Consider the following 16,702-nt stretch of genomic DNA (forward strand, 5'->3'; position numbering starts at 1 on the left):
AGTTTTCTTGATCTTTTCCTGATCTTCATCCTATACCCACTACTTATTGTGGTGGCAGCTCCAGGGGCACCTGAGTGGGCACCAGTTGCCCATGAGGAGAGACAACAGCCTATCCCAGGGCTGAAGAGAACGAATCCACAGGGGCAAGAAGTCCCAGTTTTGAAGCTTCTTAGGGAGAATATGAGGGCAGCGGGCCTGGAGGACCCGCATGAGCAGTACCACAAGCAACACCAATAGGATGGGTGCCACTACACCCACCAACACAGGCCAACCTGCCAGGGAGAGGCCAAACACGGACAGGGGTAATAGGAAAAAGCTGAGGATCAGGTAGAACACGGCGAACCAACGGTAGGTGGCTGTGATATTTCCTAGGCCCCTGGCTAGGCGTATTGGCAGGCGCATGAATGGCAATGGGTACCACAGAATGACCCCAGATATGTTGAAGAAGAAATGGCACAGGGCAATCTGAAATGAAAAGAAATAGACAAGATGAAAACTCATACAGTGTACACATGGAATCAATCAGGGAGAGGGAAGGGAAATCAGAGGTAAGTGGTGAAGGGAAGGGAAAACTCAGGTGTCACAGAAACAATCACAAATATTTTCATCATGGGCTCAATTTAAGAGCCAGGAGGGACAGCAGAGGTCATCTAGTCCAGTCTATTCAATTTTGCAAGAAGACAAAATAGCAGGAGATGGTTGACTGTTACATTAGGTGTGACCTAGAGAACACTGCCCTGAAGTCAGGAAAACTTGCCTTTGCCTCACTTTGCTCATCTGTGAAGAGGCAACAGAGCCCTGGATTCACTGGGTTATTGTGAACATCAAATGTGTGGAAACTTTAATGCACTCTACAAATAAGAGTACTCATTATGATGGCATGAAAAGAACAATGCATGTGGGAGTCTGAAGACCTAGCTGCAATTTAAATCAGCAAGCATTTATTAGGTGTCTGCAAAGCCCTATGCTAGGTGCTGGGGACACAGAAAATACTTGCCCTCAATAAGCTTATATTCTGCTCTTTTGGATTCTGATCATGCCACTTACTACCTGCATTACCTCGACCTTCAGCAAAACACTCTTCTTATCTACAAAAGGATGACTAAGATCCCTTCCAACATCTAAATCCTATGAAAATGGGTGCAAATGGGCATGCAGGAAGGAACTAAATGCAATGAAAACTTTGAGTCCTAGCTTACAAACAAAACAAAGTTGATATTTTAAGCCACTTTTGCTGAGTTCCAAAACAGTGATTTCAAAAACAATTTACTTAATTAAAAACATTGCACCAAATGGAATTAAGTACCAGTGAGTTCAAATGCAATGAAATTAATAAAAAAAATTTATTGCATTCCAGAACCAGAGACTTTTATTGTAATTGTTCTCAAAATCAGTTTTGGAATTCATTGTTTTACAAAATTAATTTCATTGTCTTATCATGCTTTGAATCAAGCTCCACTCCTCACCCTGTCCACCTCACCCCCCTTGTCACCTTTCTCCTTCCCAGGCATTGCCTGGCCTGCCTACACACCAGCAAGTGCAACAGGCCTCCCTTGCCAGAGAGAGAAGAAGAGGAAGAGAAGGCAGGTGCCTAGTGAGGCAATATTCACAGTGGAGAATGGTAAGGGCACCACCATCCTGTCCTTCAACTTTGACCCCTCCCTCTCTCTTGCCTTCCAAGGGATGACTCTCTAAGTCCTTCTGTAGGATAGCTCATATTCATCCCTTCCTTTCCATTCCTAATGATACCATCAGATCTTCAATTTTTGTGACCTGGACTTGTAAGGTAGAAAATAATGATGCCTTTCCTCTGATAAATACTATTTGTGATGTTGGGTAAATCGCTTAATTTCAATTTCTTCATCTATAAATTGAGTGGGAATTGGACTGGAAGATTTCTGAAAGCCCTTCCATCTCTAGATCTATGTCCCTAGGCCTATTCCAAAAGCCTCCTCCTGGCTGGTCTCTTGGCTCTGATACATCCTACATGCACACATTTTCTAAATCAAAACTCTGATGACATTCCACCCTTAAATCCAATACCAGTTGCCTTTCCAATATTTGACGGACAGCAAGCATAATCTTTTGCTCAACTTTAAGACCCTCTAGAACTTGATCCTTATCTGTATTTTTCAGCATCACCTCCTGATGCTTGAAGTCCTACTGTCATCATTAATGTTATTACTGCCCCAACCATTATCACCCACTCCAGTGAAACTGGTTCTTCAAAGATGCTTGTTCACTTGACACATCCCTGGGACCTTTGTTCACATCCTTCCCCCTCTCAGAATACTTTTCCTCCTGCTCCCTGCCCAAACAGATCCTCAGCATCCTTCAAGGAAAACATTTCTCTTCCCCCATGAAACCAACAATCACCTCTCTCCTCTAAACACAAAACATGGGTCTCTACCAGTCACCTCCTAGCAAGTAACAGAGCTGGGATTCAAACTCGGGTCTTCTGACACCAAAGTCAGAAGTTCTTCCTACCATACCATCTCTTCTGACTGAGAGGAGGGCAAAAAGGAGGACGCTATGCATTCCTTTTTCAATCTTTTTTTTTGCGGGGGACAGGGAAAAAGGTAGGGGATGGGGAATGTAACTGTTCACCATCCTAATCTGTTTATTATAGGCACAAGCTGGAGATATCTGGTCATTATTTAGGAAGCTCAGCTTCTGAGGACAGTAGCTAGGGACAGTTTTCTAGCCCATGGGTCACCATTCTGAGGCAGGTAAGATCTCAAGAGTAATAAATGTCCCCTTGTGATATGAAGCATCTGATAAGAAAGAAACCAGAGAGTTTATTTGAAGGATTTAGTACTGAGCTAAGAATAGAAATCTTAATGGAAAGAAGTAATGAGTCACAACTGTGCATTCTGACCTGGAGGGAATTTTGTAAAGTGTTTCCAGGGCTAGCCAAGGCAGCCAGGATGGCAGTGGTGGTGGTACCGATGTTGGAGCCCAAGGTCAAAGGGTAAGCTCTCTCAAGGCTAATCACACCGATGCCTAAGGGAAAAAAAGAGACACTGGATTCACTCCTGGGCAGGAAGGATTGAGCATGGCAGGACCACATGTAAGAACAGAGACATGGGTATGTGAAAAGGGAAAGGAGGAGGAAAGGGGAACTTACCCACTAGAGGAGTGATTGTAGAGGTGAACACAGAGCTACTCTGCACAAGAAATGTAATCACAGCTCCAACAAGAATGGCGAGGTAGCCTGCCAGCCAGGCAAAAGGGAAGGGGAAATCTGGGAAACAGGAGAAGAAAAAAAAGCACCATTTGTACAATTGTCCTGGTCAGTGTTTAATATCTGATGCAATAGATCCCTCTAAAGGACAATCCAGAAACAGTCCTTTTACTACAAACTCATTCCAAAACTTCTAGCAGACACAGGTCCAAAGGCAATTAAAAAGCAGTCAGCAAGAGGTTCCTGGGGAGATCTCAGGAGCTCCCTGCCAACATCCTAAAAATTACTTTTACGCTCTTCCTTGCAGAAATCAGATAATATTTGTAAAAGGCACTAAGCCCAGTGCCTAGCACATAGTAGGCATTATAAAATGTTTTTGTCTTTCCTCCATTGTTTCCACAGTTGGGTCCCTGATCAGCTCAAACTGATCTGAACCTCAACTTTCTTTCTTAGTGAGGTGGGGTGGTGGGGGATGTTGGAGTAACTCTTCCCAAATTTCATCGGTATCCTAATTCATGGCAACCCAGGTGGAAGAGGTGAGATCAGGGTGAATGGACTGTTTTCTGGAGGCTTGGGGCTATTAATTCTCTGCTCGGGTTGTGAGAGAGAAGGGAAGGAAGGATTTAAAGATTTACTAAGCTCCTACTCTACATACTTTACAAACATTATCTCATCTGATCCTTACAAACAAACCTGGGAGGTAGACTCCATCATTTTAACAGTGAAGGAAACTGAGGTAAAATGACAGATAGTCAGTGTTCGAGACAGGATTCAGAACTCATGTTACTGACTCCAGGCCCAGCATTCTAACCAGTGTGCCATCTGGTGTGCTGAGCCCATAACCTCTTCCTTAATAACTTTTATTGTTTTTATAATTTTAATAGTAATAACTCATTATTTTACAGTGGCCACCAGAGCCAGTCTGGCCCACTACATTCCTATGACCCTCCTTCCTTTTCCTCCAACGTTCCTGCTTTTGTGGTTGTGTATGAGGCAGCAGGGATATGTAGCAGCTTGGGACAGTCTTCCCTAGTCAACTAACAATGGTCCAATTTCTAGAGCTCTTTATTATTTACAGGAATAGTTACATGTATAACTTTAATTAGATCATGGGATCTTGAAATTTGGAGATGGAAGAGACTTTAGGTCATCTCTTCCAACCCTGTTCAGAAGGGGACCTGGAGGACCGGAGACCTCCATTTACTTGCCTAAAGGCACATAGCAGAGGCAGCACTTGAACTCAGGGCCTGTGACTCCAAATCTCATGCTCTATTTTTATATTGTACCACAAGGTCCATGTGGGTTCATTAACTTGTTCAAGATTATATAGCTAGTAAGTGTCTGACAGAAGGATGGACTTGGGCATCAGAAAGACCTAGATCAAATCCCACCTTGAGTATTGTAACCCTGGGCAAACCATTTGACATCTTTCAAATGGGGATAAGAATGCCTGTCTGGTTGCCTCACAGGACTAGTGTGAAGATTGAATATGCTGATGTCCGTAAGGGATCTCTAAACTTTAGGCCTCTATAGAGTTTACCAGGGCATGGGGAGAAGGACCTATGCTGTGATTTCTTTGGTATAGGAAGCTCTTAGGTGGGGAAAACTCCCTCTCCCAATGCAGGCTGGCAGATTCTCAGTAACAAATAATCTTAAAGAATCACCCAGAGCTCTGAAGGCTCTCCAAGACTGGTTCGATAATGCAAATTCAAAAGAAAAGAGAAAACATTAATTCTCAGGATTGCTGATCTGGAAGGAAAAACACAAGTGGAGACCAGGGTCATCTGGGGTTCTTATCTCCAAACAGATGGGTCAGGTGTGGACCTCATTGAGCACAATGAGAGGAGAACTAGCAAGTATCTTCTTTTTTCATAAGGACTCTGCCCACAGAAAGGCCCAGGGAGAGTGAGATGCCTACCTGTATTGATGGTCTTCTTAATCACTGAAGCAACTTGTCCCTTGAGCCCAGAATTCAGGATCTTGACAATCAAGACCAAACAAGTGCACAGGACCAGCAAGGAGAGGGCTAGAAGGATGAGGCCAATGCCCAGATCTGAGAGCCTGACATCCACAAATGCATGTTTGCCTGCAGGAAGGAGAAGAGCCACTCAGCATCATCTTTCTCTTCCTCCTCATCACTTAACCTGGGGACATAGTGTTTTATACAGCACCATCCCTTGGATAAAATGAGCCTAATTAAGCAAAGGTTTATACATTCAAAAACAAATCTCAAAAGATATTTAAGTTTAAATAACCTTTAGCCCCAGGACCTTCTTTAGAGTAAGGGTCCCCAACCTTTTTCTAAGATACTTTTGATTCCTAAACAGCCTTGAAACATGAGCGTGGGAAGGTGCATTGACAGTTAAGTCTCTGTACACCCAATGTAACAACTGGAAAGAGCCCTGGGTTTGAAGTCAGAAGTCCTGGGTTTGAATCTTGATTCAGCTCCTTGCTATCTCTGACAGTGGGCAGGTCCCTCCCACCTATCTGGGTGTGGGGTCTCCTGCTCTGTAAATGAGAGGGTTGGACTAAATGACCCCAAGGGGTCCTTCCTGCTCTAACACTCTATGACCTTTGCACCAAAGATGGCATTTCCCCCTTCCCAGGAATGAATCTGCCTGAGTTTGTATTACTTACATGCTGCTTCAGTTTAATTGTTCAGAAAATATAATGAAGTGCTTTGTAAAGTGTTATGGAAACATAATAATAAAAACAATTAACATTTCTATGATGCTTGAAGGTCTGTAAAGCACTTTACATACATACTTTTACATACATACTATCATTTGACCTTCACCTCCATCTTACAGATAAGGAAACCAAGGCAGACAGATGACTGACTTGTTCAGGCTTACTCAGAAAAAGTCTCTGAGATTGAATTTGGACCAGATCTGCCTGACTTGACCTTGTTAGAATTGATGTTTGAGCTTCAATTCCTAAATTACTTCCTGGTAGTAAACTATAGATAACCTATAGGTAGGGTAGGTAGTTACTCTCTAAAGCCACTATAGAATATTGAGTCCAAAGCTTTATCCTCTACACCAGGGGTGGGGAACCTGCAGCCTTGAGGCCACAGGTGGCCTTCTAGGTCCTTGGGTGCAGCCTTTTGACTGAGTCTTAAGTTTTACAGAACAAATCCTTTTATATGAAGTTTGGATTCAGTCAACCGGCCACACTTGAGGACTTAGAGGGCCTCATGTGGCCTCGAGGCTGTAGGTTCCCCACCCCTGCTCCATACCATTATGAGGAAGACATTGTTAGAACTGATTGAGCCATGTTGAAAACAGGGTTAGAAATTCCTCTTTTTGGAAATTCCTCACTCAGCAGACTTTCCAGAACATTTCCTACTCACATTTTGCAATGTTTTGTCTATACGTTGTGTTCATGAGGGTCCAGGTCATGTTCCCATCGCTCCAGCAGTGACTAGGAGAGGTACAACTTTCTGGTGAAGGAACAGTAACGTTGCTTAAAGTCTAGATGACAAAATACAGAAAAAATAACTGTTACTAAGAATGGTATTTTGTGAAGATACAATTTACAACACTGAAGACATGAATCCCATTGGTCACTGGATCCCCACTTTCCCTACTTTCCCCCCTCTTCTCTCCGTCACCTTGCCCATGATCCCCAGCGAAGACCTTCACCTTTTGTACTGGGACTGGAGCGCTGGCTGAGCCTACAGAACATCTGGATCACTTCTCAAGGCCAGCTGAGCTGCACCCAGACTGAGCACTGTGACCCCAGAATGGGGACCTGGGCAGTCAATTACTTTATCCCCACCTTGGGGCAGTCTTATTCTGCCCCACAGTCTGAAGTATAACTAGGACAAGGTGACTAGAGTTTTGGTCTAGGGCACTAAATTTATAGAAAACCAATAGCACTTGCAGCCCCTTAACATCATAGGAGGAACAGAGAATCCTCAATCCCCCATCTATGTCCTTTGAATCATTTTCTGATACTTACCACATTTTTAAAAGTTTTACACCAAATCTTTATCAGACTCTTGTTTTTTGCTGCCTCATTTCCTGTAGCAATTTCATTTATGATTTTTTTATCCAGCTGGAGAAAGCAACAGACATGAGGAAGAGTTAGCCTGTTCTTCAGCTATGATTTGTGAATAAAAAGTTAATTAGTTACTCTCCTAGGGGCTCCAGTGTACAGAGAGAAAAACCAAAAGGGAGACACAGATGGGCCTCATTTGCAGAGGACTACACTTACAAGTGACCTTGCCTTATCTTAGTTTGACTAGATAAACCCTTTGGCCCTGTTCCAGGGGCCCCAGTAGACCACCATCTCCTTGAAGCCAATGAGGGTCTCTCTCTTTTGTCATTGTATCCCCCAGTGCCTGGTCCATGGCAGGGGATTAATAAATGCTGATTGGTTATGAGGCATCCCTTGGGAAAAAGTTCCTCTTTGGATAGATGAATGGCAAAGCATATGCAGAATTAAAAATGTTTTTGCTAGGGATAGGTATATCACACTGATCTAAAGGGTAATAAACACAATGATGTTAACATCCAAAAAAGAGTCATCTGGCACAAAATGATAGAATGGTTGAGTCTTGTTTTGGCCAGTGTGGTGAAGAATGAATCTCTATCAACATAGTGCTCTAAGCAACTGCGCTGGCTCCTTAGCTTCACTCCCCTAGGCAATGAAATGAGGGAGTCACAGTGAGTAGGAGAAACATTCACTTAGCATTCCAGATTGGGGTAGTAGATTTCTAACTTCCCTTCCAAGGGAACCAAGTTCACCACTGGTGCTATTTTACCTTAAATTTTAAAATCTGAAGGGGTTCTGATGCCCACCTGGATGATGAGTTTCGTGAAGGGAACGGTGATGACTTTCAGGAGTTCAGGGGCCCTATCTCCACTGTTGATATGAAAAGACTTCACTATGACATCGGTGAGGTGGTAGAGGTAGCTTGTGGTCACCTCCAGGGGCAGCAGCACCAGCACCGACAACCAGTTAAAAAAATCATGGACAGTAGCTCCTGCAAAAGCCCTGAAAGAAAGAGAAAACCCAAAGCATTTAATGTTATGGTATTGCTTTATCACTCTCATTAAGTGCTTACTGTGTGCAGAATGAGAAAACATGGCATGAACATCATGAGAAAGGCTAGCTTGGAACTGAGGAAGACCTGGTTTCAAGTCTCCTAGTTATAGAACATGATCAAGTCACTTAATCCATTGCTGGAGTTGCCAATCAGCATCAACACTGGCTGGGTTTCCCCATTGGAGGTTTCCCCACCATATTGCAAAATAAAGAAGAAAAGTGAAAAAAATCTTTGATTTGCACTCAGGAGTTCATCCATCCTTTCTCTGGAGGTGGATAGCATTTTTCATCACTGAGTCCTTTGGAATTGTCTTCGACCACTGGTATTGATTACAGTAGCCAAGTTTTTCACAACTGATAGTCATCACAGCATTGCTGTTACTGTGCAGAATGATCTCTAGGTTCTTATCACTTTACTTTGCATCAGTTCATTTTTTTTCTGAAACTATCCCCTCTTTGTTCTTTCTTATAGCACAACAGTGTTCCATTACAGTTACGCGTCACAACTTGTTCAGCCACTTCCCAATTGATGGGCATCCTCTCCATTTCTAATTCTTTGATACCACAAAAAGATTTGACACAAATATTTTGTAAATGTAAGTCCCTTTCCCTTTTTAAATAAAATTCTTTGGGATACTAAACGAGTAGTGCTATTACTGGGTCAAAGGGTATGCAGTTTTATAGCCCTTTGAGCGTAGCTCAAAAATTGTTCTCCAGAATGGTAGGACCAGTTCACAATTTCACCAAAAGTTCATTAGTGTATCGATTTTCCCCCTTCCCTTCAAACATTTGTAATTTGATAGGTATGAGGTAGTACCTTAGAGTTGTTTGAATCTGTCTTTCTCTAATTAACAGTGGTTTAGAGTTTTTTCATGACTATAGGTAACTTTGATTTCTTCTTTTGAAAATTGCCTGTTCATGTCCTTTAACCATTTATCAACCAGAGAATGACTCTTATTTTTAAAAAATTGACTCAATTTCCTATTTATTTGAGATAAGAAGCCTTTATCAGAGAAAACTGCTATAAAAAAATTGACATTACTTTATTGTCTATAGTAATTTTCTATCAAAATGTGGTTTCCCTGCTTATCCCTTTTAATTAGGTCTATTTTTGCTTTGTCTGAGATCATGACTGCTACCCCTGCCTTTTTTACTCTAGCAAAAGCATATTAGATTCTGCTCCAGCCTTTATTTTAACTCTGTGTGTGTCTCTGTTTCAAATGTGTTTCTAGTAACATTGTTGGATTCTGGTTTCTAATCCATTGTGCTATCCACTTGTGTTTCATAGATGAGCTCGTCCCATTCAGAGTTATGATTGCTAACTGTATTTCTCTCCATCCTATTTTTTTCTGTTTACTTCTTTCTTTTTTATCCTGCCCCCTCTTCAAAAGTCTCCTTTGCTTCTAACCTGGTTTATCATTTTTTACCAGTTTTCATATTCTAGTTTGCTCTAATTTCCTTATAGGAGTCAGCAGAACCTGAAAACCAGTTCAAAAAATAGAATGCTGGTGATATTCCCTTCACTACGGAGACAAACATTCCCTTTGTTATTCAGCACCACCACCCCTACCCCCAATTCCCAAACCATATTCCTAGAATATGCATTTTGCTTTTTATAAATCTGGAAGAACAAAATGTAAAGAGGAATGTTGCTCAGTTTTCGTGGGGTTTTCTTAGCAAAGATACTGGAGTGGTTTGCCATTTCCTTCTCCAGTGGATTAAGCCAAACAGAGGCTAAGTGACTTGCCCAGCATCGCACAGTTAGCTAGTAAGGGTCTGAGGCCAGAGTTGAACTAAGGTCTTTTTAATCCCAGTAAAGGGGAATACATTGTACCACAAATGAAATCACTATTCACTATCAGCTTAAGATTATTTATTCCTCTGCTGAGTTATCTAAACTACTCTGGGGAAATACTTATTCAATTTTTTAACCAGATCCATTGGAAGAGCCAGAAGTATCTAGAACTGAGAAAAGATTCTCCACTTTCATAAATACAGTTACTGTAGAGATGTAGAGGATATGACTAGCACACAAATGAGATAAAAACTTCTTACCTTCGAAATTCATTCCTGTTTCCAGCCTGCATGAGGGCCACTATTGTATTGGTGACTGAAGTCCCAATATTGGCTCCCATGATAATGGGAATTGCTGCCTTTACTGTCAACACTGTCAAAGGAAAAAGGTAAATGAGGAAGAAAAATGTAGAAATCCACAGGAAAAAAGCTTACACAAGTTAAGGAATCAGCTTTAAAAAAAAAGTTGGGAAGGCTATTGAGTGACCAAGAACAGGAATCCTTTCTACAAGGTCCCCAACCAGTCACTCATCCAGCCTTTGCCTGAAGATCTCCCCTGTAGTGAAGAACAACTCAGTACAGCTGAAAACAAGTGCCCGGAACTGTAATTGGGACAGGGCAACTGGGACTTTTCCCATAGCAAGAAAACTAGACCAATGGCAGCAATGTTGTGGGGTGTAGTCACTGCTCCAATGATGACTGTGGTATTGTGGTTGTCTGAAGATTGGAAGGATAGAAAAGCAGGGAGATGAAAGCTCCAAGGCACATTGTGAATAATTACATGATTCTAAAATTTGGAAGGAATCTTTCAACAAATCCAGGCCAGTCTAAACAACGAGAGAGAGAGAGAGAGAGTGACACAGAAAGGAGAGACAGAGGGAGAGAGAGAGAGAGAGAGACACAGAGACAGAGACAGAGACAGAGAGACAGAGAGTGTGTGTGTGGTATGTGTGTGCTGACTCACATGAAGAAGACACCAGACTGACGAGGATGGACGTGGATGTGCTGGAACTCTGCACCAGGACTGTCACCAGCACACCAGTCATCAAGCCGGCCACAGGGTTGCTCAACACTGAGCCATCACTAAAAAGCTCTCCGGCCATTTTTCCTGTAAAGGCAATGAAAATTTTACAGTAACAAATATATGGTCCTATATTTAATATCATTATATCACGTGTAAATTCTTATTGTCTTTCCCTGTTTAGCTCATTTAAGGTATATCCGTTTGTAGAGTGTTTACAAGACCTAAAATCCTTTTCATGCGCATGTTGTGTCATCTCAACAAAACTGCAAACTTTCTTAGGTTAGAGATGGGTCCTCCATTTCCTTGTATGCACCCATCCCTGCCCTAGAATGCAGTGATAATAACGGCTACCCACTATTGCTCTGCAGAGTGGAAGCATGAAGGCCAGGCTTTACACAAAGAAAATGGAGTAAAGAATGAAGTCAACTGTCCAGGTGGAGTCAAAAACAAATGACCTTCTACCCATTAAAGTCAACAATGTGGTGCTAGACCAGGCTGGAGATTAAACACGCAAAGATGAGAATCTAAGTAAAGTGTGTGGAGAATGGAGAGGAGAGAAGGAGGGAAAGTGTGAATCAAGAAGCATCCATGTCAACAGTAGGTAAAAAGGTGAACCAACTCAGTCAGAGAACAGTTTAAAAGAAGGGAGATTACTTGGGTTGAGATTGCGTATTGATTGACTATAAGTTGAACCAAAATAAATTCAAAAGCAAAAAAAAAAAAAAAACTACCCTCCACTCACAAACCTTTGACCCTTTCTGATGTTGCTTTTCATACCTCCAACCAGCTGGAAAGCACTGCTGAGAATGTCCAAGGAGCAGACAAATAAGTAGAGAAATCCCAGGAGGAGAATCACTTTTCCAAACCCTTGGAAAACAGCAAATATTTTCCCTTTCGTGTCTCTGTCTGCAGAAACAAAGGGGAAGTGAACAAGCAGTTATTAAACACCTACTACATGCCAGCCCCTGTGCTAAGCACTTTTGCAGATATTGTCTTATATGTTGTATGCATGTGTGTATAACATAGCCATGAATGCATGTACACACACACAGAGAAGCTGGCATTTTGTGCAGGAATCTCCCATCTCTAGTCAGGAGGAGGCAGGCTGGGGCTGTCAGCTTTGGCTATGCACCAGAAAGTGCATTTTAAGAAGCATGCTATTTAGTGATCCACCATCTTGCCCCGCCCCCCCTTTAAAAAAAGCCACATTTGTGGAGAAGCTTTTTGGCACCAAAAACATTGTGGTCTGGAGGGGAGGCAGGGGGAGCCATAAGCAAATCAAGGCTGCATTCTTAGCTAAACCATTGGCTTGCTAAGTAATACAGATAATAGTAGCAGCCAGGTCCATGCAGAGGGGTCCTGAGATAATGACCAGACAAAGCTCTTAGTGCTCTTTAGAAGGACATTAGGGATTACTCTTGAGTACTGGGCTTCACAACAAAAATGACAATTTTGCTTTTGTAAAGAATCTTTTGGCCCTCAAATGTTGTGGCCAGCCCTAAGAGGATTAGTCCTTAGGTACTGTTAAACCTATCCCATTCCCCTCCCCAGAGCCCAGCAATGGTTTCTATCTCATTTTCCTGAGTTCTCAGATGGTTACTAGTTGTATGATGGTAGATAAGTCACTTAACCCTTATTTGCCTCAATTCTTTATCTGAGGAATAGGGACACACATATCTCTGTCAAGAAAACTCCATAGAAGGACTGAACAACAAAAATGGAGATAGCCTTACCTGACCACTTGATTCCTGAGTCCCTAAAGTCAGACAGATCCCACGGGTCTTGCTCCGCCACTGCCTCTTCAGTCACTATCTCTTCAACCACTTCAACAGCAGAGTCAGGTGGCTGAAGTTCGATGTTGCTTACAGGAGAATGGGCATTATCTTCCAAAGAAAGCAACAACAACAAAACATCAGGGATAGGGCCCATTTCTCCTGGGGAGGAGTGGAAGATGGCAGGGTCATGTTACTTCAAGATGAATGGGAGAATAATACTTACTGCTGGAGGTGGCTTTATCCTTTCCAGACATGGTAGATTGTTGAGTAGTGACCTCTTTGATATGCTTCTTAGGATCAGAGTGGGAGTTTCCCAATTCAGGCTGAAGTGCCTGGTCTGAATAACAAAATTTAAACTTGTGCATCAACAGGGAACACAGAAATATTAGGTACATGATAATAGCACCAACAAAACAAAAAACCAAACTCAGTAGTTCTAGAGTTCATTAAAAAAAATCCAACATATTTCTCCAAAGTGCAACATCATAGGGCCATTTTTTAAACCTCAAAGTTTACTTTCCCAACCACACATCCAATCTGTTATCATGTCATGTTCCTTCTCCCTGGATTCACTCTTTCTCTCCTCCTGCCCCAATTTCATAACTAAATTACTGATCCTGGTCTTGGTCATTATCCTACTGGATTTCTCTAACCTCTTCCCCACTGGCCTCCAAATTGTAGATGCTCATTCAACTATCCAGACCATCTGTCTTAGTCACCAGCTCAACAAATGTCAACCTTCTCTTCAGTAAAGGCTCCTCCTTTAATGGGTCTCCATCCCTTTTCAAGATTAACTTCTACTTGTAATTTATCAATTACTTTCATCTTCTTTAATTCCTAGGTTCCCTCTCCCTACCTGAGATTGGAATGCTTTGATCTTCTCCTTCCATACTATTTCTGAGTTTTCTCTACTGCACTCAGACTAATGTCCATCTATGAAAAGCACACTCTCTAGCCTCTTTTAAGACTTCCTGATAATCTACTTTCCCAGAGATGAAGGGTCCTGCTACTGACACATCATACCATACAAACGGGTTGGAAAACACATACTGACTATTTCCTATCAGTAAATGGGAAACAGTCATTTGGGGAGATTTCACTTTCCTTCCCACTTGGTTATCTGCTTAGTGAGAAACAATTTTAAATTACCTACTTCATCCTTCTTTCCCCTGAAAATGAGGTCAGGGTAAATCTAGCTTTACAAGAGACTTCATCTTATGGGCTTTTTCACTCATGAAGTTGGTCAGTGGTTTAAATGGAGCAATTGGCCAAAAGAGCTGAAATTCAAGGTCATTCTCCTCTTTCAGGATTCCAAGATGCTTTTCAAATGTTCAGAAGGAAAAGCCCACTGGAGTTTCTTTCAGAAACATTTTAGCATTTGCTTGAAGTAGTTCCAGAGAAACCCCAATCCATCTAGGCAGGAATCCCAAGCATTGCTAAGTAAGTTGAGTTTTAGGCAGGCTTCAGTACCAATGGGGCCTGGCCATTTAACACTCATGAGGCCAGAAGCCAGAAGAGAGGGATAACCTACCTAGCAAACATTTGCTTCAGTTGTTGGAGCCACTCCCTTCTACCTTTTCTGGCCTTCTCCACCCCCAGAGCCAAAGAAGCTCCTGTGGATGAGAGAGCCAGATGACAAAGTAGGGCACCTGGCAGCTTCAGAACAAAAGCTAAGTGAAGGATGTTGGCACCTAACCAATCAACACCATTTTCCAGGCAGACATACAGAGACTCATTTACCCAATCCAAGAGACTTTTACAGAATCCAACCACTTTGGAAGCTCCAGTTACTACATTTAACCTCTGCTCGGCCCAGGCAAAACCAGAATAGGTAAAAACAGGTAAAATTAGAATAAACTCCCAGTTATTTAGGGGCTGCTGAGCTAGTCTCAGGGTAGCCCAGGCTGCTTAGGGCTGCCATCAAACAAGAGGATGAGTGTAAGGGATACAGGGAAGAGGGAATCTAAGCTCTACAAGAGTGCTTCAAGGGCAGAATTGTCTTCCCTTCAGGAAGAGCTAAGAGTTCAAAGATGGAGCCATCAGGTGTGGCTGGGGTGTGAGAGGGGGAAATGTTTTGGTGTTAGTGGTACAAGTTACTGTGGCCAACTGGAAAACTAGGGACCTTACTTGTAAACTCTTTAGTTCTTGGTACTTAGTACTTTGTATCTCTAGGACCTAAGGTACTTTAGTAAATGATGGCTGATTGATTGATTCAGAGGCCAGCAAATTGCCTACACTGGGGAATGGGTTGTGAAGTAATCTGAACTGGACTCTGGCTTAGTCCAAAAGTGTCAGAAGAACAGGATAACACTGCTAAGTATTTCCAATGCTGTGAGATCTATCCTTTAATTAATAAATCCTGATTCTCCTGAAGTGTGCCCCTCCCCCAGGATTTCTCACAGGCTTATCTCCTTACCTTCCCAAGGCACAGACCTGCCTTCATTTCTAAAATGGCCAGGTCAGTCCCAAGTCAGGTAGGGAGTAACCCCCACTTTTCCTTAGCCCACTCTTTAGGTCACTCCATAACTTGCAACTTCTCCCATGAGGCAGTGAGTAGAGAGGACAAGAAAGAGAGGAAAGAGGAAGCAGTGTTGGTATGTTGGAAAGAACATAACTTCTGGAGACAGGAGACCTGAATTCAAATCCTCCCTCTTCTGTTGATCATCTGTCTCATCTTGGGAGAATCACTTAAGATCCCTGGGTCTCAGGTTTGTCATCTATAAAAAACGAGGGGATTCGACTTGACCTCTGAGTTCTTTTCCAGCTCTAACTCAGAACTGGTTTGCAATTCCAAGGAAAAAGTCTGTCAGGAAAGGAAATGAGCAAGACTAAGTTTGATGATGATTTGAATTCTAACTATTCTTGTTGTCCCCTGCTGAAAATTATTCTGGACGACTGTTAAAAGACCTAGGCCCTGGCTCCAACTCTTACTGGCTAGCCATCTGGCCCTAGGCCCTAAGTCAGTTGGCACATTTGTAAAAGAGAGATGAATCCTAACCCTACCTAGGTCATAACTGTTAACATTTAGAGCATTTTACACAGAAGATTTGATGTAGATTCGTATTTTTTATAATAAAATAGAGAAAAAGTCTCCAATTCTACCCTGCAGCAGACCAAAGAGTACCTCCATCACTGACCAGTACTGCTCCATGCAGGAGAAAAAGCAACATGTGACTATGAAAACAGAAAGAGCCAAGCTACAGAAAGGGAGGCTTATGACAGCACAGGCAGAGAGGAAAGATGGGGGTGAAAGAGAAAAGCCACCAAGACTTTTCACTGCATCACATGTACAGATGTTTTAGGCCTTCTTTCCTAAAATGTAGTTCAAAGGTTCCTAATTTCATCTGATTTTGTTGAGGTTTTTATTTCTACTTAGCATGGCAGGAGAAAACCACATGGTGCCCAGTTTATTCTAAATCTCAGCAATCTACCAGGGGTTCAGAGCTATAGGCCCCCTTTCTTCATTAAATTGAGTGGAGTAATATTGACTTTTGAACTGTGATAACAGACTCAGACTATTACGACCAAGCCCATATTACCAAGCATGTATACAATGAAATATGAGAACAAAGGAAAATTCAATTATTTGAGATTCTCAAACAATGTGGCAGAATATGCCTTACTTGCCCCAGATACTAAGTTTAAGAAAGCAAAAAAGATCTTTATCAAGGGGGCAGTTGGCAATGTATAGATCTAAAACAATAGTCCAGTGTTCCCGGCCACCTCAACTTTCCTAAGCCACTTCAACAGCAGAAAGAACACTGGATAAGGAACCACCCAAGCTGAGCTCAAATCCAGACTATACTACCTGTGTGGCAGAGTACCAGAACTGCTCTGGCACTTTCCACATCTGTAAAATGAAAGATTTGGACT

The 16,702-nt window shown here is 42.3% G+C and overlaps 1 protein-coding gene across 1 annotated transcript; it reads right to left on the bottom strand.

The window, feature by feature from the left end:
- Positions 1-39: 39 nt before the first annotated feature.
- Positions 40-13,194, bottom strand: LOC118854864 (sodium-dependent phosphate transport protein 2B-like). Its single transcript, XM_036765064.1, has 12 exons — positions 13,053-13,194; positions 12,788-12,937; positions 11,832-11,960; positions 10,995-11,138; positions 10,292-10,403; positions 7,990-8,185; positions 7,148-7,243; positions 6,537-6,657; positions 5,103-5,270; positions 3,128-3,244; positions 2,879-3,003; positions 40-465 (listed from the first exon to the last, which is right to left on the bottom strand). The coding sequence occupies exons 1-12, from the start codon at positions 13,192-13,194 to the stop codon at positions 40-42; spliced, it is 1,926 nt and encodes a 641-aa protein (XP_036620959.1).
- Positions 13,195-16,702: the final 3,508 nt, after the last annotated feature.

This window comes from Trichosurus vulpecula, chromosome 6 (assembly GCF_011100635.1).
Source record: "Trichosurus vulpecula isolate mTriVul1 chromosome 6, mTriVul1.pri, whole genome shotgun sequence".
Lineage (NCBI taxonomy): Eukaryota > Metazoa > Chordata > Mammalia > Diprotodontia > Phalangeridae > Trichosurus > Trichosurus vulpecula.

Bases quoted from the DNA above. Each gene is read 5' to 3' on its own strand.
- LOC118854864 (XM_036765064.1), bottom strand. From the start codon at position 13,194: ATGCACAAGTTTAAATTTTGTTATTCAGACCAGGCACTTCAGCCTGAA. The intron at 12,938-13,052 runs GTAAGTATTATT...TTTCTTTGGAAG, and splicing joins GGATAAAGCCACCTCCAGCA to ATAATGCCCATTCTCCTGTA. The intron at 466-2,878 runs GTCAGAATGCAC...TTTTCATTTCAG, and splicing joins CTTTACAAAATTCCCTCCAG to ATTGCCCTGTGCCATTTCTT.